Here is a 24,388-nt window from a genome sequence, read left to right as displayed (position 1 = left end):
CTATACAGTATGACACAGACACTGATGACCCCATGTCCCCTGCTTCACCCCCAAAGGAAATCTCACTTGGAGGCACCCTGTGTAGACTTAATACCACTTGAAATGTGAAGCCAAGGATGTAGCTGATGCCCAAGGAAAGGTATTTTGATTTAGTTATTCTAGATGCTCCTAAACCTGTGTCAGTTCTTCCAGTCATGGTAGCTCTAGATGATGCCTTCTTGGCTGCCTCTTATAAAGCAGACATCCATTCCCCTGCCCTTAAGAAGCCTGATAGGTTTTACAGGGTCTATGAGTCCCATAAGTTCTTGTATAAAATCCTGTGACAGATGAAGCAGGTGATAGTGTCAGTAGATCCAGAAACAGGGTCAGAACTGGTGCCTTTTTCCATTAATCCTCCCAGTGATAAGGAAAGCAGAGTGTTGGGATGAATTAGAAAGAAAATGTATACAGCTGCCACCCTGACCTTCAAAACTATAAAACAAGATTCAAATTGCTGTCCTGCACCAGGTAAAGGGGATGATTGGGGAAGTGTCTGATGGGAATCTGAGGGAGAAATTATTAATTTCACTCAAACTAATAAGTAAGGTGGCTAAGCACTCCATAAAATGTGGCTATGATGCTATGGATGCAGTATCCCTGGTGGCAGTTATTGTGTGTGTGTGTGTGTGTGTGTGTGTGTGTGTGTGTGTGTGTGTGTGTGTGTGTGTGTGTGTGATTTGGAGAATACTGCTGGTTAACACTGCAACCCTGCCAGAAGGCGGCAAAATGCAGGTTTGTGATGCACCCACTGGATAAGGACCTGCTCTTCGAGAACAGCACTGGTGAAGTATTCAGAAAATGTTGGAAAGGGGTAACGAGACTACAGTCAGTGAAAGATTTTCCACTTACCTATACAATGTTTTGAGAGGAATTGCACATCAGAGTCTGAGCATTATCATCATGAACAATGAAGTAGTAATAATATGAGGGGGTAATAATGGCCAATGCAAAAAAAATAAATAAATTACAGTGACGCCAGAATGGGAGTCCTGTGGTCCCCAATACTTTACCTTCTTGGGAGCAGCCATGACCACAAGGATGTTGTCCCTTCTCTAATCCCCCACCACTGCAATGTCTACAGTCTATACTAGCACCCCAACGATAGTAAGAAGGGCAACCCAGCACATAACAAAAATGTGATATCATCACAAAAAACAAATGATCATCACCATCAGCCCCATTTTTCCTACCTTCTTCAACACTCATGCCTGACTGTCATAGATCTTTTTTCACACAATCCATCCACCTCTTTGCTGGATCCTCTCATTTTTGCTTACCTTCTTCCTGTCTGTTCCAAATCTCCTTCACTAGATTGTCTTCTGCACATTCACTTTGATCTTCTCTGCAATTGGAGCTACCTTGGCTTCTGCACTTATGTCCTCATTTCTTCATCTGTCCCACAGGGTGCATTCTAAACCCTTCTCAGGCACTTCATTTCCATCACCTCTAGCTTCTTCATCTGCTCTGTCTTTACTGCCCAGGTTTCTGTACCATGCATTAGTACTTGTCACACCACTGTCTTGTAGACCTTACTTTTCAGCTTCTTTGTCATTCTTCTGTCATAGACTACACATGAGACTACATGCCATTTGGCTACAGCCCCTCTGATTCCAGCTTTGACCTCTTCATTCAGACTTCCCTTCTCCTCAACCAACCCTCTCAGGTACTTGACGCTATTTACCTGTTCCGTTATCTTCCCATCTATCTCAGTTTTCAGCTTCTTCTGATTCCCCAGTGTGCTGCATTACCACTGTCTTATCTGTACTTAGTTGCATCCCATGTGCTTTCAGTTCTGCATTCCGTTTCCCTATCCTTTGCTAAAGTTCTTGCTCAGAATTTGCCAGTAATGCCACATCATCTGCATACAGTAATTTTGTTGATCTGTCCCCTCCAACCTGTTCACTATTGTAGTCCATCACCAGTATGAAAGGCAGTGGGCTCAGAGCAGAACCCTGGTGTACACCCACTCTCACTGGGAACCCCTGTGTGAGGCCGAACACTGTTCGCACTTGAGTCATTGAGTCCTTGTACATAGCCTGCACTAATTCTACCAATGTTTCTGAGACTTCAAACAACTGCAGTACTGCCCAGATCAACTTTCTTGGGACTTTGTAATATGCATTCTCCAAGTCTAGGAATGCCGAGTTGGACTCTTTCTTCATCTCTAGCTTCTTCTGAACTATCTGTCTCACTGCTGACATTGGATCATTTGTGCTGCATCCTTATCTGAATCGGAACTGCTCATCTCCCATCTTGCATTCTACTACTCTGCATATCCTTTTATCAGTGTCACCCTGCCCAGAACTTTCATGCAATGTGATAGGAGTTTGATGCCTCTGTACTGCCCACAGTTGTGGATGTCCTCTTTGTTCTTGTACACTGGCACAAGTATGCTTATTCTCCACTCATCTGGGATACACCTTTTTCTCCACACTGCTGTGAGTACTCTCAGGAGCCATTTCTCCCCTATCTCACCCAGCATCTTTATCATATCTGTTGTGACCACATCAGAGCCTGCTGCTTTCCCTGACTTCATTTTCCTTAGTGCTGTTCTTTCTTCTAGGGTGGGCTCCTCTTCTTCTCTCAGTTTAGGTTGTGTCTGGGGCAGTACAGCTTCTGTGGAGTTTTCTTCATTCATTAGCTGCTGGAAATACTCCTTACATCTGCCTTTGATATCCTGTGGACTGGTGAGCAGGTTGTTGCTGACATCCCTTATGAAGGATGTCTCACTATCTTCTTTATATTTCTGTCTTTACCTGATAGTTTCTTTGTGCCACCTACTAAGTCACTTTCCAGAAGTTGGTAGAGTGCCTCTGATGCCCTGTTCTTTGCTATTGCAACTTCTTTCTTAGCTTCTTTGTTAACCAACCAGTATTCCTTCCTAGCCTGGTCAGTCTTTCCTACATCCCATTTTTTCCTGCACTCATTCATTCTTTTGATCACTTCCTTGACTTCTGCATTCCACCACCAGCTTTCCTTATGTACCTTATTTCCATACCGGGCTCTGCCACATATCTGTTCTGTAGTCCTAACACATGCTGTTTTGAGTCGCTGTCATTCTTCTTCAACTCCACCTATTCCCTCCTCTTCTTGAGGTGCTAGAATTCTGAGTAATTCCTTGAACTGTTGTACTTTCTCTCCAGTCAACTTCCAGGTCTTCAGCCTGGTCCCTGTTGACGTTAGAGCCTTCTATAACCACTGCCAAATGGGTGCTGCTAATAATAATTTAGGATTACAAACTGCAGTTCTTAAAAAGCCCGTGCTAACAGATCAAGTGCATCTGATCCCTCCCAATTCTATAGGAGCACCTATAAGTAAGAATAAAAGAATCCCTGCCAAAATGGGTTTATGTGCAAGACTCTTTATAGAGTCTGAAAAGTAGGGCATGTGGAGGCCCATATTGTGTCTTATCAAAGCTAAATCTATATCTCTAGGTTCCCAAACTGAAAATGCTAACATTGCAAGCCCTGTTACCACTTCTTTCCCCTCAGCCCCTAATGGTTACCTTGGACCTCAGAAATGCTTGTCTTCATGGACATATTCACATGGACCACAGGTGCTTTCTCATATGTGAGGCCCTCCACAATCAGTTCATCTCCTAATTGCATATAGCAGAACTAGGGGCTTTCACTTATACCCCTTCCTGGATGAATGCCTCATTCAGTCACCATTCCAAGAGTTCAGATGTAGTTAAGGAGTGCTCTGCAGTTCATTGAGAAATGAGTCAAATACTTGGGACTGTCTTTCAACATTCTCAAGTAAAATCTCACCCCTTCAAAATGAGTAGTGTTCCTTTTGGTCTTTATTAGATTCATACCTCTCAGTCCAAAAATTCTGGGCAAAGCCAAAAATACTAGAGTAAGAAAGACCCAAAGTCTAAGACAGATTTTAAATACTGCTCTTATAAGCTTAGCAAGTAGCTAGAGTAACAGGTTTTGCATGAACATGCATTTTCTGTAGAATATAAAGTCTGAAACTCAAATGCCTGCCATTATTTAGTGACTGTAACATCAGTCCTCAGTGATTTGCCAGATAATCACAAACTGTATGAGGAAGAGCCAAACACATGAGGCAACAAGCTGGATATTCATCAAAATTCTCTACAGTTGAGAGATATAACTGGATTGTAGCAACCAGAAGGCCTATGTCCCTTAAGAGAAAGTGGAATCTCTGGCACAGTACTAACATAAGATTACACAGGGGACATTGGTCACAGGCCAGACATTCCTAATGGTACTGGGATTTATGGCCTTCACAATCTTAATGATCCCCGTGATAAGGATGCACATGAGAAAGCTACAGGTTGGTATTTAAAAAACATCTGGAGCCAATACTCACATTCCCTACTGGAGATGATCTCTATGTTATCCTGTATTTCCAAACAGCCTGAATGGTGATCCATATTAAGTCAGACAGAACTAAAGGGTGCATCTTCAACTAGGAACCCCACAGTCAGATCCTGACATACCTGAGAGCTAGCTTTGAGGGCATGCTAAGGAGGCCTGAAATTAAAAGGTGTTTTATATGCATCTCAAAGAAAGAAGCACATAAACACAAAAAAATAGCTGCTCCTAATTTCAGATAGTCAAAGCTTGATAGTCAAAGCTTTCAAATACACCTAGTAAAAAGGAGTTTTGTAAGTGACAGCAAATAACATACTCTAGTGTGGTACATTAAAATGGAAGGGGTGATAATTTTGCCCCTTGAGCAGGCTATGACAACTGCCTAGGAGATAGCTCTTCTGTCCTACATGACTATCAAGGCTTTCTGCATGCCATCCCAACTGAACTCTGTGGTGAGCCACCTAAACAGATTAGATGCAGATTCTCATGAATGGATGTTACACAAGGAAGCCTTCCTTCAGGGTATACACCGGTGAGGTGTTCTAGAGATGGATCTGTTTGTCTCTCCTAGCAACAATGCTGTGTTTTCACACATCTGTAGTCTCCATGGATCCTGACCTGAGAAGTACTAAGTCTCACCTAAAAAAAAAAAAAAAAAAAACTCTAGCGGCTTTTTAACTAGTCTTTCCACTGCCACTGTTAACAGGATTGAAATGTAGAGTTCAGCTGTTAGGGTTTCCTTACATAAATGTCAACCCACTACTGACCTGGGGAATTGTAGGCCTATTAATCTCATTACATTTGCAAGGCTACGGAATGTATTATACCTGGACTTAATAAATAATGATATAGGTAACCTTATATCATTAGATACGTATCATTTTAGTTTTGTAGAAGACATCATGCTTGCTCAACTTAGTGGAGTTCATTGTAAGGGTTGTAGAGCCATTGGAAAAGGACCCACAGTCTACATTGCCTACTTGGATATTGCCATTGGCTTTCAACACAGTTCTGCATGCTGGCATTGTTGACGGTCTCTCCCTTCTCAACAATAACCCATACAAAGTGCACAGGATAGCTAACTGGCTGTTTGATATAACCCATACTGTTAAGGTTGAGGGTATTTTACTAGACAGAAAAATATCACCAGTGGTATCCCACAGCAGGGCTTTGTACTGCCCCCTTTACTCTTTGACATATCCGTTTGAGATATGAAAGCTGATCTTTGGAAAATATGGCTAACCCAGTTTGCTGATGATTGCAAACTGGGGGTGGTTATCAAATCCGATTCTGATACTGAAATGCTCCAGTATGGGCTACACCAAGCAAATGATTGGTGTGTCAGTCATGGGTTTACCCACAGTGCTGAAAAATGCAGTATAATTTTCTTTGGTAAATATAGCATCACCCCAGCATGCCATATGGATAACATTCCTTTCCAACCCAACATTGTTATCATGGGCTTTTGGTAAATTTGCTGATAAACTGTAATTTGACTGTCATGTGTCTGTTGTAATTTGACTGTCATGTATGTGTTCTGTTAGAAAAACCTACTTTGCACAACATGTCTTTTATGGTATCTCCTCGAGGTCCAAAGATGTTATAATCGTACGTTATTCCTTCCTTCCTTCATGTACCTTGCTAAGCACCTAAGCCATTTTGAGATACCTCAGTGTTTCCTTGTCACAAAGATTTCAGGTCCTAGTACCCTTAGCTATTCTGACAGGCTAAAAGCCTTAGTTTTGTGCTCAGTCTAATATTTGTGCTCAGTCTCATATAGATTCCTGAGGTGTGTTCTTTGCTTAGCTTGCCATACCTTGAATTACTCCACATTCTGTGAATTTCTTCACTTAAACAGAACCACTGGTAAAGCAAACATCCTTTTCAAGAACTAAACCTATGATGCATCATACAGATTACCATATGGCGTGACAGATACCTTACCCGTCATATTCCCCATGTCTAGAATATGCTCTCTTCATATATATATACCAAGCAGAGATCTTCCCTGGCAATCTTTAGAAGAAGCCTAGATCAATGGATAAATATAAATTTTCACCTGGTTTATGTGGGGAGATCTACTTAAGGGTGACACTGTTAGCCTCCAGTACTGGATGATGTAGTTGATCTTCTCTATAGTCTCTTTGGCTGTAAGCTTAGTAAGAACATATGACACTTTGTGTTGGAAAGTCTGTACAGCAATTTCTAGTAGACTTCCCATTACCCATATTCCAAGTTTGTAGTTTTGTATTGTAGTGTGAACTCTTTTTCTTGCAGATCACAATTTGTTTAATTCCACTAAGGCAAGTACTGAGTACTGTAAGGCCAAATGTGCTCTCCTTTTCTGGGACAGGAATACTTTTAATGTATACTAGTATTGGACATGTGTTTGTCCTCTCATGCCATGTGAGTTTGAGATCAGAAAGAAAGCTTTGTCTTGCGAAGTTTTATTGGAGAGAGATCCTGGCTGTACACCTTCTGCAGATTCTTCTCTAGAAAATAAAATGGCTGAAAGTGAGCATACAGCATCTTTTCATTTCAGTTATAACATAACCACTGCAGTAAAATACAGTTATCAGAGGTCTTAGACAATGGTAGTTTTAACTGTACACATTCATTCATTAATAGTTTCCAAACATGTTGCTATCCTTGTAGCTGTGTTCAGGTTTCCTTCAGCATTAGTTTCAGGTGTGTGTCCTTTACACGTAGATCTGTTTTCAAAACATAATCAGACACCACATAGCCTATATATGTTTCATTTCTGTTTTTGCATCAAAATTCCATTTTTTTCAGCTGTTAAAATGTTGAAAACAAATCGGCATAAAATCCAGATGCCACTGTAGTTATTTGTGGAGTTTTCTTTTTTGCCAATAAACTTTTGTGCCTTACTCATGTTATTCTCCAAGTGATTTTTACATTTTAATAGCTATGTGAGATTAGTAGTACTTAGCTACCCCTGATTAAGCTTAGATATTTATTAATAAGAAAATGACTCCTTGCATTATTTTACAAGATTCCAGTGGTGCCAGTAAATTATGAAGATTTCTGTTTCTAATCATGCATCACTTAAGTTCTTTTGTTTCTCATCATCAACACAGTAAACAAACCAGTCTCCCCCACTTTCAGGCTCTGGAACTGAATTCTTTGATATTGGAAGTATTTTGTTATTGTTTCATTAAAATGCTACCTGAACATCTAGTAATTCATTAACCGTGTCTTTGTTTAGCTAACCTGAGGAACTTAACCACCTGAGCAGCAAGCAGTAAAACGGGCTGGGAAACACTTTTCCAGAGGACTTCCGTTGTACTGCTTTTTTCAGCTACTAGGCTGGTACTTTTAGGAGGTTATGCAAAGTGTCTGCTAATGCTTGGGGCGTAGCTCACAATTTATTTGCTCAAGATTCAAGGACAAAGTTGAATAATAAGGGACAAAGGCCCAAAGTTAGGGCATTATTTAAATATTGCTTAATTCATTTAGTTAATAAAACAGAATATTTTTTTATCAGCTTGCATATTCTGGGAAGCATGAAATTCTAATTTCTGCAATTATTGATTGATTGTAATCCTTAGTGATTTGTCTGAATATTTTACAAGGGATAAGAAAAAATATGAGGCAGAATCAGGGAATTTATGCAAAAATTAGGGAAGTTGAGAGCTATGGTTTTGAGGTAATGCATACACGTGACTGTCATTGCATACTCGAGCAGTAACCCACAAGTGGGTGTGGGTAAATCCTAGTATACCCACGCCCAATAGTGGGTTATTGATGTTATACAATGACATTATTTAAGAAAGAAATGACTTACTTTTCTGAAATAATGTCTGTATAACAGCGCTGTAGTATTCCTCTGCATTGTTTGCCATTTTTTTCTGCGAGTTTTGATATACTGAGTACAGGAGTTACATTCCTACTCTTGCACGGTACATCAGTGCTGTTGATTAAAAGTAGCAGCGAAAAGAGAATCTCCGTCTGTTGCCTGTTTTTTTTTTAACAGTAGCAATGGAGAAGGAGAATCTCCATTGCTGTTATCAGACAAAAATCTGGATGTTTTGTGAAGATTTGGACAGTTGACAGATACAAGCTTCTGCTGAGATTTATGGAGGGACAGAGCAAAAACTAAGGGAAATTGGATATGTTTCTGTCCTTTTATTATTCATTATGTATCTGAATTTTTTTCTTTTTTATGCTGTCCCTCCATAGCATATTCCAGTTGAAAAGTCTGTCTGCTGAATGTTACTGTGGCGGCTGGATTTTTTTCTATTGGTATTTGCTTGATGTACAGTGGGCATGCTGGTTGGGCTGACCAGTCAGCATGCACGTTTTTAATACTGATGAGCTATCATTGTTTAATTCGGATTAAACAGTTTGCATGGAGATTGCTAACACTGTTAGCAGGTTTTAGAGCTTTTGCAATTCTTAGCAGCATCTTTTGTAGTTTTTGCCCTAGGAAAATAAGGTAGGATTCTAATCCGTTTTTAATCTAAAACATTGTGCCAGTTCAGTACATCAAGTTCTTTGAAAACAGAAACCTGTTTGGTTTAAAACTGAATGCTGTATAATTTTGGCAGCTTAACTTGTGGCTAACTTGGATCTTACGATTGTACCAGTGCTCCATCTGGCATGGATATCTTTAACTCTCTCCTAGCCAAGTATGCTTTGCCCCAACCCCCTCTTTTGTAGCTGTTTTTGTCCTTTATTACAGTTCTAATTTGAAAATGCTTCTATAGATGTGATCCTGGGCGCTGATACTTATACCCTAGAGTTTGTCTGTTCAGATCCTTTGAATCAACTCAGTGTCTGATCCTTTCTCGTCCCAACCCTGTTAATCTTTTTTCCACCAGTACTATAGTTAGGGATATCCTGTAATCGTTTTACTCAGATGGAGATGTTGGTCTATTCTACAACCTTTAGAAATTTCATCTTAACCCTTTGTTTATATTTGTTCTGGTCTTTAAGTAACTTTTAGCTTTGTACCATTCTCTGACTTACCCAGTGGTTTCCCCACTCATTGCCTGACTCCTTGGTTTTGTTAAAGCTTGCATACAGTAGTTTCCCTGCTCTTTGTCTGACTCCTTGGTTTTGTCATAGCATGCATACCTGGCCGTATACAAATATTTTTCAGATTATTGAGGTCTACACTCTTCCTCCTACTTTGAAGCTTACAATATTTTCTTTTGAATCCTAGGGCTGCTACTATTTCTTTAAAAAATTACCTATTAATGTTGATAGTTCCCTTTCCACACACAGTTCACTAGGGAGAAGAATGTACCTTGAAAACTAGGGCATTGGGATCATCATTTAATTGCTCACAGACTACTTAAAATGGAAATCCTTTGATGCATGCTCCTTATGACATCTTCCTGGGATAAGTATAGCTATGAAGATATAATTTTATACCATCTTCCATCTTACTGATGTCATGATGCTTAAGTAATGTAAAAATGCACCCGTTTACCCCTTGAGACTTTTCAAGCTAGTTGCAATACATATACAGTAATGATACAGTAGGTGTAACTTTCAGGTGAAATTACCAGAAAAAACGATGTGTGCCATGTGATTTTCACAGATTACATTACTGGAATAAAATTTCTGATGGACACACTGGTGTCAGGGTAAAGATTTGTATTAAAATGTTATGTCTGCTTCTTTTTTTATGTCTTCTGTCTGAGAGCACATTTGTAAGTTATGTGTAAATTCTGTAATAATACACAGTAGGAACTAAACTGTGAAACTGCATTATTTTTTTAGATTTCCTAGCAGTGGCTGGGCAGTTATATTTGTATTTGTTCTTTCTTTAATACATAGAAGAAAAATGTTGTTAGAAAGCTGTAACCTGCAGTATTTGTGTAAGAAAATGCAGTTTCACCAGTACAGACTGCTTGCATACACATCGACTGCAGGATGATCATAAAACTGTAGCAAGAAGCCAAATGTCCATTTTCTTCTTTGAGCTTTTCTCAGTAAGGGGTCTCCACAGCAGATGACCTGTCCGCTAATGATTGGCAGTGGAGTTTTATGGTGTCGAGTTGTCAGCCCAGTGCCCAACCTTCCACGGAAGACACACACATGCACGCAGTCATGCCTAGGGCCAATTTAGAGTATCCAATCCACCTCCCGTCTTTGGGATGTGGGAGAAAACCAGAGCACCCAGAGGAAACCCATGCGACCACAGGGAGGACATGCAGACTCCGCACAGAAGGCCGCCTAGCTGAGGATCGAACCAGAGAACCTCTTGCTGTGAGGCGGCAACGCTAACTGCTGCATTGCCTTGGCTGCCCCAGAAGCTAAATGGCCATAAAAAGCAGTTAAGGACTCCTGCAGGGATAGCTGGCCAGAGCTGGGAATGCAGTTATTATTATACAGATGCGAAACTGCTCCATTTAACGACCATCATTCTTTGCCAGTACCACTAAGCCTGTGAGCCACTAATCAAACTCTGGCCACCTGAGCTGTAGTCAAAGCTTTATCCCTCTAAATCATTGGCACCATCTAGCTTATGTAGCATTTGTGACTGTGCAAATGTTTCATTTTAGGAAGCGGGATTATGGGCTAGAAACTAGAAAGACATTTGTAACAAAAGTTCATTGAAATCTGGTAGTCCAGTCACCGAGTCATTGCTCACCTAGTGGCTGCATCTTTCATTTCCAAGTGCAGGGCTCTGTCAACAACCTGAAAATGTTGCATTGTGTAAGTATAGGCCTCTCAGGATCTTGCATCACTGTTAATCAGCAAATAGCAGGGATCAATGTTTGTTCCTGCAGGCCTCTGCTTCATGTTCTTTTACTGTCACTTGTGATTCTGCCATTCAGGTCTACCTTATAGAAATAGAGACATCATTTTCTTTTTGTTTTGTTTTCCATTTACCTTAGTAGTGACCATATGAGTCACTGCATCTGTTTTCACTTTGGGGGGAAAAAAAGCTCACACAGAAGACAGGGAATGTGTTTGAAGTCACTTTTTTTGCCAACAAAAGGAGAACATTACGTGGCCATAGATTGTCATGATACCCACACGTGCTGGCTCACTTTTAAAGATGTAAATGTACCCTTCAGTACTCAAAATTTTGATTTAGCTTAGACACATTATACTGCTGTGGTAATAAGTTATTTTGGTGTTAGCAAATCCATAGTAGTGATAGCTTGAGTGTAGTACCAGAACACAACAAGCCCTTTTCATTGTGACAATGGCAGTAACTTCAGTAGTAAGTTGATGTTGAGGTGGTTTTATAACTTTTTTCCTGTTTTCTCAGTAATGACACTGGTTCTTGGATCACTTGCACAAAATCAGTCAATAAGTTGCGGCTGGAAACTGACCCATGGTACTCATTTAACACATCAGCACAGCCGCTGACCTTACCTGTCAATCAGAGTTCATTGTATCTAGTTTGGCAGTATCTTTAGCCATTGCTAGTCTAGGCTTTGAAATGGTCAGAAATGTTTGTTTAGAAAATATCAATGTCCTTGGCAATTTCTGGTCTAAATTTTAAATGTTAAATCTTCTTCATTAAAAAATGTGTCCCTCTTTGTCGACTGACAATTTTACAAGCCTCTGTGTCTTTTTCATAGTCTCACAAAGACTTGATGTCATCAATTCTAATCTGGTTCTAATGTGTTTGTTTAAGGACAGTTCTTTGTGTGTGTGTCGTTTTGTACAGATTGGACTCATTCTGTACTGTAGTAAGAAAGGCAACATTTTATCATCACTTTCCAACATGGTATTTACAGTTTCTTTACACCTATCTTAAGTTTGTACTAATCTCAGATAGCCCATTGTTTGCAAGATAGGCTGGTAGAGTAAAAGAATGGATTCATCCATTTTGCTTAACACAACAACATAATCATTTCCATGTGAAGTGGGTTCTCATTCTCATTGACTAAATGCCTAAGTAGAACATGAGCAAAAAAGCTTTTCCTTTGATGATAATAGCATGAGATGTAATTTCAGGCCTGCAAAATATTTATGTCCATTTTGAATAGGCATCTATCAGTATTAAGAATACATCAGTCATCAGTTGTCTAGTGAAATTAGTATGTCTTCATTGCCATTATTCCTCTGGACATTCCATAATTTTATTTTTCATTAGACATGACACGAGCCTTGCTCACATTTTCAGGCTTCATACAGCAAAGTACACTTCTAGCTAGTGCTTTCAATAACATCACCATAGTGATCAGTACAAAGCTTTTCTATTATAGTTTTTCTCAACTTATGAGGAACTGCAACTTGAATGCCCCCCACGTAAGGCACCAAATGTTTGCATCTCCTTCTGTAAAGCATTTCCTAACTCTCCTTGGCATTACTTGAAGCTGGAGTGGGCCAGTAATCCATTACAGAACTTAAAGCTGTTTGACAGTTCTGAGTCCGTCCTTATTACTCATGCTGTCAAATCTGCCTTCAAACTAAATTAGAAACCTGCTACAATAAAATCTGCAAATTCACCATCAACTCTAGGAAATCATCCCATCACTGCATCTCCCTCCACTCACTACAGTGGCACGAGCTTCCCAATTATCTGAACCTCCTTAAACTCACCACTGCTCATAAACTCATATTTAACCCATCCTCCTGACCTTCTCTCTCCACTTCCTTAACCACCTATATTCCTAATCACTCACTTAGGTCAGAAAATCAGAACTTGCTCAAAATCTACAAACATTTATGGCCACCTGGACACTCTCTGCTATCCTGCTCCTTAGCTAAACTATGGAACTCTCTTGCTCCCTCCCTGAGAAATACTCATAACCACTCTAACTTTAAATCCCTCCTCCATTCCTACCTGTCTTCAAAGTGGGAATGCCCCTGCTCCTTCTCCACATAGGACCCTCATATATCAAAACCCATCTTCCAACTCTGTGCATCATTTGCCCTCCTGCTCCTCCTTAACCTCCAAATGTTGTTAATAGTTTATTTCCAACAGTTTCTCAACCTCAATTGTAGATTTTTACTACTATTATTGTGGAATGTAAAATTTCAATTGTAATTTACTGTTAATGACTCAGACTGTACAGTTGCAAGATTTTATTATTATCGTAGAATGTAGATTTTTTTTTACTGTAGAATGCTGCATAAAGCAGTATGACTTCTTTGCTTTGTATGTGTGTATGCTAATATGTTTGCCATCGTTACTGGGCTTTTCCACTTGGGCCTCCACTGAAAACAGGCTCTTTTAAGGCTCAGTGGACTTCCCCGGTCATCAAACTGAAATAAATAAAATAATAATAAATAATCTGCTTTAACAGGAATGTTTTGAAGATGATCCACAGTCATCATTCACACATTATATGATTTCCAGAACCAGTAACTGAAATTTCTGTCAACAGAACTCAAGAGAACCCAACAACATTTCTGTGACTCTTGGAAACTCTCTACTATGATAATCATAGGCTGTAACAGTATTATAGCTCATTACGGGATTCTTGCAGCTGTTATGGAAGGCAAGCTCTTGTGCACTCTAAGCATTGTTAGTTAGTTGTGCTGTTTTTTTTTTTGTTTGTTTTTTTTTAACTCCTGAGTCCATAATCATGCAAACATTGGAATGTTTTGTTAATCACATAGATGCTCATTTTCTGTCCTCCCAGTATTCAGCAAGTCATTCAATTACATTCTAGACAATTATGCTCCCATATGCAGAATCAGAACCAAAAACAAAATAGCTCCATGGTTAACCAATACTACTAGACAAAAACTAACAGCCAGAAATGCAGCATGGAGCTCTTGGAGAACCACTAAATCCCCTCAAGCCCACCAACTATTCAAACAATTAAGAAACAAAGCAGAAAGATCTGTCCTGCTAGACAAGCAAAGCTACTGTGTCAATTTACAGCAAAAACACCAAAATCAACCTCAAAAATTTTGGTCAGGCTTGAATAAACTACTACACCCAGGTAAATCTGCTACCCCCACCCCATCAACAACCTTACACCTACCCCCTGATTCTGTAGCTAAGACATTTAACACTTTCTTCACCGAAACTGTAAAATCCCTAGCTAATAATCTATCTCCCTCCTCCTCAACTACTAGCACAGCTATTCAGGTGAACCACCTCCCCTTAAAAATCAATTATACCCCTACAGACTATATCAAATCCTTACTAAAGAAATTAAAACCTACCTCCCTGGCAGCAGACCAACTTCCCACAGAGTTTCTACAAAAAACTGCCAATGTAATAGCTTATCCAATCTCCATCTTAATCAGTCGTTCTATCCAGGAATCCTACATTCCCCCCATTTGGAAAATAGCTCATATTATTCCACTTCATAAAGGTGGAAACTCCACTGAACTCTCTAATTTTATAGACCTATCGCCATACTATCTCCGCTAGCCAAAATAATGGAGAAATGCATACAAAAACAACTTTTAAACCACCTGACCCATAATAATCACCTAGCACCATCCCAGCACGGTTTCAGACTAGCCCACAGTACTACCACTGCCCTTCTCACATTCTCCCATGAAATAAATCTAAACCGTAATCAAAACCTGCTTTCCTCTGCCCTCTTCCTTGATTTGTCAAAAGCATTTGACATGGTTAACCACAACCTACTCTTAGACTCTCTCAAATCCCTGTCCATAGACAACCCAGCAGTCAACTGGTTCCACTCTTACTTACATGGTAGGCAGCAAGCAGTCTTGTGGAAAGAGCATATATCTCCTCTTTTACCAGTCACTCTAGGAGTACCACAAGGTTCTATTCTGGGTCCCCTCCTTTTCTCTATTTTCATAAATGACCTGCCCAAAGCTATCCCTCATGCTACTATTATACAGTACACAGACGACTCCACACTAATCTGGTCTGCCGCAACTCCCACAGAATTACAATCCCTATCCCAAACAATGTTCAGCAAAGTAGGGAACTGGCTTAATAATCGTTGGCTCTTATTGAACCCAAACAAAACCAAACTTCTACTATTTTCCCCCACCCGTAAGACAACACCACCAACATTTTCAGTCTCTTCTCATAATGGCACCATAATTTCTCCAGAACCAACTACTAAACTGCTAGGTATAATCATTGATAATAATCTAAACTACAATGCCCATATAGACAAAACTATAAAAACAGTAAACAAAAAAATAGGCTCCATGTATAGGATTAAGAAATTTCTAACCCCAACTGCCAGAACAGCCATAGCTCACACACATCTTCTGTCATCCCTTCTCTATGCCTCACCCATCCTCACTAACTTATCCAAATCAAATCTCAACAAAATCACAAAATGTTACAACAATATAGCAAGATTTGCTACAGGCTCAGAATACAGAACTCACCACTGCCATAATCTTCAAAAATTAGGTTGGCTAGAGCTACCCAACCTGATCTATTATAACCAACTCATAAAATCATCCACCAACCTTCCTACACCCCCAGTCTAGCTAATATCATTACCCCATATTGCAACCTTGCATCCCTTTGCTATTCCAGCAGAATGCTAGTGCAACCTACCAAAGCCAACAACTCGGCCAGTGATTCCTTATTCTCTAACACTACTGGTAAAATATGGAACTCCCTTCCTGCTGAACTAACGACCAATTGCTCCTTGCCTCACTTCAAAATATCACTAAAGACACACATGCACAATAACTGGCTATGTCCTTGTCGAAACCCTGACTAAAACCCAAATTACTCAGTCTGAGTTACTACACTGAGTTGAGTTTCAACCAAAGTTTGTCTCAGTCTTAGCTAGGCCCAGTCAAACCCAACGCTACTTATATAATCCATTAATCCATCTTAGCTATCAAAGATATTTTCCCTTTTCTCTCCATACACTCCTTCAATTAATTTCCTCTACCCCCTTTATATTATCTCTAGCTTCCATTATCTGAACTGCAACCTCCTTTCTCAGCCTCTGCTGCCTTCTACCCTACCCTACCCTTATCTCATTCTTCCTCTCTTTCTTTGTAAATGATCTTCCTTTTCCTGTCTCCCCTTCCTATACCCTCATTTCTCTTGTATGTTTTAATTTTTTCTCCCTTTATAGTTTCCTTCCATCTCCCACTTTGTTGTTGACTTTCTCTTACCTAAATAAAACCTTACTTTGAACCTCTCTTCATTATGGAACCTATTTGCAGTTGTCTTTTTATTTTTGTTAAATTCCTTAATATCACTGTAAATATTACCTTACTTAGAACATTCTCTTAAATATGTAATCTTATTTGTATTTTTCTTTTGATTTTTGTTAAATTGCTAAATATTACTGCATACGGCATTTTAAATGTCTATCTGTTTGGAGCTTTTCTCCCCGGGCCTCCGCTGAAAATGGATATGTACCCAGTCGGACTTTCCCGGTTAACAAATGTAAAATAAAATAAATAAATTACATGACTGTATTCAGAAGTGTAGCTGGTTCAACCAGGGCCCTAGGCCAGTACTTCAAACCAGCTTACCGTCCCTTCAGCCCTTGCATCAGCTCTTAAGTACTTCACTGTAATAAACCGATTGTGTACATTGCAAGTGATTGGTTCATTACAATTAACTCTATGCACCCTCCACATTGAAAGCAAAAAAAAAAAGGACGCTGCTTCTACTGGCACACCGTTCTGGCGGCCAGATGCATGATATGACTCGCTCCTGCCCCAGCCATTTTAACGTAATATATTAAAAAGATGCAGTGTTCACCTGAGTCACCAGGACTAGTAGGGAAAAAAGTTTGTAACTAAACTGTTTACTGTGCATAAAATAAAAAAAAAATAGTAAAAGATTAAGCTCTTTCTTTCCAAATGTACCCAAGAATTTCATCAGGATCTTGGGTTACATAATTTCCTGTCTTTAAATACTCTCAACTAAACAAGCAATTAATTTCCTTAAAGAAACACCGTTCTAAATCATGCCTATAAATGACTTCAAACTAACAAGTTACATATCAGTGTAACAAATCCTTAAAACTGTCCAATTTATTCTGAAATAGTTAAATCTAAAATTGTTACCTAGTGTGATCAATACTGTAAGGAAGTAAAACTATTTATATCCTGTCAAATCTTAAAGTTAATGAACTGATAAGACTATTTTTTTTCATTTAAACCTGGGAAGCAGGAAGCATCCAGTAGCAGTTGCCAGTGAAGTTCTCGATACCCTGAAAATGCTTCCCATTTACCATTCCTTTTCTTTTTTATCACTTTTTCTAAAATAAAAACGGTTGAACAAGAAGAGCAAATGGCAACGTATACCACTCATTTTGTGTCATACATATATTTCCCTCTTGCAGCAATTACTCAATAATATTTATTTGTCCCCTTTCAAAATACATGTCCATTGTGAACATTTCCCACATTTCTGCATTCTGTTATTGCCATCACTGCTACATCCCTTGCTTTTATTTGCTGTTTCCAATAAAGACTTGATATTTTTACCTTTGTTAAAAACTCTGCTGGGGTTATTTCCTAATTTAGATCTCAGTCCTAAGGTCACAAACACCCCATTCGAATTTGTTTAAAATGTCTCTAATGTACTCTGCTTCATAATTGAAAGCCATTACAAAGGCTGTGCTATAGTTGTTCTTTTCCTTGTGTGGACCTGTATGTTATCAGGATATTTAATTGCAAAAAACCTATCCATCCACTTGTCTGTAACTTCCCCTGATATGTCATTCAACAATTTAATTTAGTTCCTTTCCAGAAGCATTATTTTCAGTTTGTCAAGTGCTTTTAAAAAGATCTCATCCTCTGAGACCAACTTGGACAGTCTGACCATTTGCCCTTTTACCAAATTTCTTTTCTGCCACCAAGGATGCTCACTATCAAAGTGAAAGAAACTATTGGAATAAGTTGGTTTCCTAAAAATAATACTTTCATATCTGTTCTCATTCCTGTTTTTCTTGATAGTAACATCCAAAAAATTCAACTGCTCGCCAGTGTTCTCCGTAGTAAATTCTAAAAAGGAAGTCGAATTGTTATCTGTGGTAGTGAAGCAGGAGTAAGGGACTTCTTCATAATTATGAGCTGGCCATATACTAACCTTAGAATGACGACTGTGATTGCAATGGCTTGCCTGGCCACAGCAGTAAGACTTTATCTTGACAAGTTACTGTTTGTTAATGTCTGTTTCATACTCTTTTGTTTGTATTAATGTTAGACTCTCTGTCTAGTGTATCTGCCTCATGTAGAGACTGATTCCTTGCAGGGTCAAAAAAATGATACTGCAGAAAATAGACCACTGAGCATGAAAGTTATCGTTGAAGATGATTTATTCAGTTTTTACTTTCCTGTAAGGGCCTTACCTAGTAATGGAATTCATATCGTAATTGGCCATTGTTAATATGTGTCTTGCCTCCTGTTTTATAACTTTTCTAGGATCTCATTGAAGATTTTGGTACATAACCATCAACTGCTGGACTCAGAATTCCACATTTTCAGCCTCAGACTTTGAGATGTAGCTAAGAATGCAGTATGTGTGTGCAGTGTGATTTGCTAGAAACAGTAGGTCAAAAACATGGTAGGTGATTGTTTCTATTTGCAAAGCCAGATTTTTTTCTACTAAGCTGTAATGCTTTCAGAAATAAATTTGGATTCTGTGGCTAGTGACAGCTGATGGGTATTTGTAGTGTAACTTTGTTGACACTTGATACCGTGTGTACTTAATATTTGATGTTTCAGTAGACAGTAATGCTTGAACTTTGTAAGCACAGGTATCTGTTATTGTACTCAGAAGAGAACAGATATTTTCCTGTGGCTACTGCAGTACTGTTGAGCTCAAGTCATACGGAAGTATGGTATAGTGATTGAGGGTTTGGGTTGGAATTGTTGGTATCTGGATTTGGAATCCTTTTGGCTTACGTGTAGTTGCTCTAACCCTGAGCAAGGTACTTATGTTCCATTTAGGCAGTTTTGCTACCAGAAGGAAAATAATGTTATGTTAAGGGTCTGAATAGTGGTGCAGGGGCTAAAGCCCTGACTGTGACCCAGACAAGAAGAGGAGGGAGAGCAAGAGTGAGTGGCTGATGTCAGCTCAGTCATCAAAAGGAGAAGAATGTAGCCTCAGCCATTTCCATGCAAGCAGCTACAGGGAGGGGGGGGGTGTCTATATGACATGCAGTGTATGGGCTCTGCCAATCCACATCTACATATCATTCTTCAAGATGTGAGCAGGAGTACACATGCCCAAAGGAGAAGGTGTAACAGGACTGCATGTGAGAAATTAGGGGAGGGATTAGGCCCAGATGAATGGCTTTCAAATCTGTGATACAGTGACTGGGAATGGTGGTGATGGTGGTGGTTGCCATGGGGATAGAAAATATATACTAACAAAAAATGTTATTTTTATTAAAATCTTAAGTCTTGGTTTATGGTTTGTCATTATTTAGTTTATCATTTGCATATTCTTTCACTGTATATTTATTTTCAAGCCCATTTTAAGTTGTTGTACTTCAGAAGAAGTGATATAACTGACTAGCATAAATGCTGATTCTCCTGTTTTGTGTTTCTTTTCTCCTTTAACATTTAGTGGATGATAAACGGTCCCATTTGAATCGCTCTGAAGAAAATGTTTTTCGGCTACATCAAGATCCTCGTGTGTTTAGCAGTCAAGGAAAAGGACCACTGAAACATGAAAAGCATGTTCACCACACCCTGTCACTTCATGTAAACCGTCGAAATCGACCACTAGTTGTTCCTGTCACTGAATTGTCACATAAAGCAACAAATACTACATCACAGGGTTATGAAACAGATGACAGTCAAAGCTCCAGGGACAGGGGAAATGTCCGAAATAGGAATAAAGGATGGAAGCCTAAGCGGGAGATACTAAATGTGGATAGTGTTTTTCATGGGAATGAAAAGGACCAAAACAGTTCTAGAGACAAAACCAGTAGTGTGGGAAGGACACAGGTTAGTAAACAGTCTATTTTCGACCCAAAAGATGATCAAAACAGAAATGCCTTAGCAATTATACATGAGGAAGATTCAAAGCAAGACATGGGAAGCAGAATCTCACTGGAATCTGATGGGAAAGGAAATTCGGAAAAGGAGAGGACTAAAGGAGTTCCAAACTTAAAGGTACGAAATGAGAGCTGGCAGATGCAGAGAACCGAGTCAGGTTATGAAAGTAGTGACCATATCAGTAATGGATCCATGAACCTTGATTCTCCTGTCCTTGATGGAACAAATACACAACAGAGCAGAATGTGTCCTGAAATGGATACTAATAGGTGAGGTTTTTCTTCATTTTATCAGTGTGATTTATATAATTTTGAACACTGAAGTATATTTGATCAGGTGGGCTGGGTAATACATTCCATTTTAAAGGTGTAAACAGGACACTTTGCCTAAAACATGAACCATCATTTCTTTTGTTTTGTCTCTTTGTGTTCTTTTTGTTCTGGTCTTTTGTGAGCCTTTATATAGCATGAGCAATAGTCAGCCTCCCCCTGTAGTGACACTGTCTCTCCAAAGCTGTGGGTTCATCCACCTCGTGCTGAGGTGGGGAGCTTCTCTTTATATTTATTAAATGTGCTGCATTGCCACTGGGCTGTAGACCGATTCAAGCCCAGGGAGTTGAGATGTGCTTTTATTTTGAAAATTAATATTCATTATTTCCATTTTGCTGTATTTCTAGTAGATGTTGAGCTACTTGTGTGTATATTATGCAAATTTTCTATCCTAGTGAATGACATCCTGTTGCACAGTTAAACTGCTTGTCTACACTGCTACCTATGCGGTGGTGGAATCTCTTTGGTAGAATAATACCTCTTCCACTTCTGAAGAAATAGCTGCTTTTATCGGAATTGAAACCTCTGAATCCATTTGTCAGTCACCACTCAACCTCAGTACCAAACCTGCTCTGCTGCTTTTATGAATGACAGAACTTTTGTAGCTTTTTGACTCCATGGTCCAGACTGCAGAATAACTGCCTACTGCCCCTTTTCCTACCTTATCACTTCCTTTGTATGTAGTAAGGTTGCCTACACTTGAACTTGGTGAAATGGGTCCCTTTGGATTTCACTGATGTGCTTTAGTAAAGACAGACACACACAGTAAGTTATGTGCTTTGTCTGTTTTGTATACATTTGCATTAATAAAAAAATAGAGAAGAATTAAAAGGATGTTGTGTCTATTAAATTACATGTTCACATCTTTTTAAGTACCTAGGGTATGCGCGGTTCTGTTTTTTGTCTATTTGGTGGATGCTTGCAAAGAAGGATGTTTCTTTTAGCATGCTATATCAGTCTTGGGCTGCTCTTTTTGGATGCCATGATTAGACTTGCTGAAAGGAATATCATCACAACTGATGAGTTTCACTTACAATTGGTATTATTTACTATATATTCTGAAAGTAAAATAATATTTTAAACAAACTGTAGAAACATACCTATAAAACGTATAATAATTGAATGTTTGGTCTGTCCCAGATGATTGGTATATAAAAGGACATCCATCAGGCTAAACTATACTGGAAAAGAATTCCAGCTGTTATCTTGTATTTCATTGATGGGAAGAATAAAGAAAAATAATTCATAGATTAGCTGGGAAGTGTCTGTAAAGGGCAAGCTATTATGCAATCAGTAATGCCCTACAGGTTTTGTGTTACTGTGTAAATAACCCACACTCAGGGGTGTTGTGTGGAGGGCCTCTAGACCTCCCCCTGGAAGGGCATTATTTACAGAGTAACACACACCCTGGAGGGCATTATTATGCTTAGAAAATGGGCTATCTGTTAAATTGTTTTGTTTTTTTTTATTTTTATTACTGTATTATTTTTTATAATTTGATGTAAAATAGCTCCCCTGAGTAGGGTTTCAAACTTGCTCTAGTATGTGTGATTACTGGAAGAAGTGTTTTACATCCAAAATGTGTTATGTAGTTATTTAATGTCTATATACACACTCGGAGGCATATACAGATGCAATTGCATACACATACAAAACACACACATTTAGTAATACGTACAGAAATAAACACAAAAAGACTCAGACACACACATTTATACATATGTGTGTATATATATATATATATATATATATATATATATATATATATATATATAGGAACAACACACTCAAACTTTCTCCCACACTCGCACAGCAATCACAAACATGCTCATCTTCAGAGCCACCCACAATGAATCATTTAATATCAAGTTATGAAGATCTTTGTCCACCCCCCCCCCCCTTTATTTTGAACATAGTGCAGCACTGGCTAAAGATGTACTAGGTAAATTACTGAGGATTAAATCAAAGTAAAAAATGATAGACATTAAAAGTTTCATATGTCCTTAATGATGGACTGCATGTTGCAATTAATGTTCTCTCTCTGTCTCTGTCTTATGCTTTCATGCATGCAGACACACGCACTCATTCAAATACATGCTTTTTCTTTATTTACTTTATGATTTTATTTTTTATGATCGCTTAGAAGCAAACCACAGCTTAGTGATCGTAAAACATAGTGGCCAATTCGTCTTTAACAGACCAAGTTTCATGGCAGCTTAATTTACTGCCATGAATTGTCAGACTGTTTTTTTCAGTGGGAATTACCTGTGCATTAACACCCTGCTGGAAAATGTTTGTTCTCCTAATGCACAGTTTGCCCATTCTTTAAATTGAGAAAGGAAAGCTTGCTTTGATGAGAAAGTTCCAGAAAAAGTTCTTCTCATATTTACATTGGCTAGTTCTGATGCCCATGGTCGAGTGTGTGTACTGCCTCCATCTTAAGTTTCTAGAAACTGAGGGTAAGCAGGTGTATTTAAGAGTTTACACCTTTTGTTCTTAAGTAGCAAGTTATGAATTCAGTTTGACTGAATGTCAGGAAAGGGGTGCAGTATTCATTGTATGAAAGCTTATGCTTGGCCTGATCTGTTTAAAATGTTTTCTTAGTTACAAGTTTGGAATGGTTGCTCTTCTCTAGTTCATAAAGTATCTCAGAATTCTTTCAAGGCTGTAGTTTCAGATATTCACATAAACATACTATTTTTTCACATAAACATCCTCTTGAAAAATATATACTTGCATCCAAATAATTCTCCAGTTACATATAAACTTACAAGCAGGCCAACTTTAACATGCAGTCCAGTCAGAAATGCTCTGAGAGTCATCATTTGTGAACAGCCTTAAACTTGTAAAATAATCCCTGGAATTCTGAGACATGTATAATGTCATCCCGTAAGGGCTGCCAAAGTTGTACAGCATGTCTCTAAGGTAGTTATCAATTAAGAAGGAGGTTTACCTCATTGATTGTTAACTAATTAAGGAATCTACCCCATTTTATATTCCTGTTTGAGCTGTCACTTTACAGGAGTGGTCATGAACATTATGGAATCTGAAGTGATCCTTACAGATGTGCTAGATCTTTAAGCATCTCTTCCAAACCTCTCAAGGTAGTTCTCTACCTGAAGTTCTTTATCTCTGTGATGTTTCTGCATTGGAAAAAAGTCATTATTTCAAAAATATGACATGAAGCTTCTCACTGTCCAGTATCAAAAATGGAATACTCTATTTTGGTTTAGATTATTTCTGATGTTGACGTATAGAGTGATGCATCATATATTAGATCTAGCTGACCCTAGTTTGTGCTTTGAGTGTAAAAAATCCATCAAATTCTAGAACTTTCTAGCTTTTTTAAATATAGGAAACCTGCTTTTTTTTCTATTATTAGGAATTGGTCATGCTGTCTAAAAAAATGTTTCAGAACAGCAGTAAATGTCAAACATTACAAGCTCCCATACCCTCTTCAGTCTAGGTGGCAAGCCCCACCATACCCCCACAGACTTAAATATACCATCTCCCAAGACTTCCATACCTTGGAGAAAGTGGAACATTCTGAGAAATAGCAGTTTGGGGATTGGTAAAAGCAAATCTATATTTTCATTCATTCAGTCTCCCTGTTCCAGAATTCGCAATACGTATCGGACATATCAAACCGTTACCGGGAAAATAATCTCCATGAATCTGCTTTGTATTGGAAAATGGCTTGGAATTTCAATAATGCTTCCATTTGAATTTTTTGCTGCCTTTTAATACGTTGAAGTGTTGCGTTCTTCTCCTTTCTGCATGTCTGACATTTTTCTTTGGAGTTATATG

The 24,388-nt window shown here is 38.8% G+C and overlaps 1 protein-coding gene across 2 annotated transcripts in view; it reads left to right on the top strand.

Annotated features, from left to right (window-relative positions):
* USP53 (ubiquitin specific peptidase 53) overlaps positions 1–24,388 on the top strand; it is a 1,362,943-nt gene that overhangs the window by 927,575 nt on the left and 410,980 nt on the right. For both annotated transcript variants that reach the window (XM_044061652.1, XM_044061653.1), the window contains exon 13: positions 19,819–20,521. In XM_044061652.1, the coding sequence (XP_043917587.1) occupies positions 19,819–20,521 (703 nt within the window). The remainder of the gene's footprint in view (positions 1–19,818; positions 20,522–24,388) is intronic.

This window comes from Protopterus annectens, chromosome 2.part0 (assembly GCF_019279795.1).
Source record: "Protopterus annectens isolate FY-2018-M chromosome 2.part0, PAN1.0, whole genome shotgun sequence".
Lineage (NCBI taxonomy): Eukaryota > Metazoa > Chordata > Ceratodontiformes > Protopteridae > Protopterus > Protopterus annectens.
Note: the sequence above shows the minus strand (reverse complement) of the source record. Positions and strands in the feature narration are given on the sequence as shown.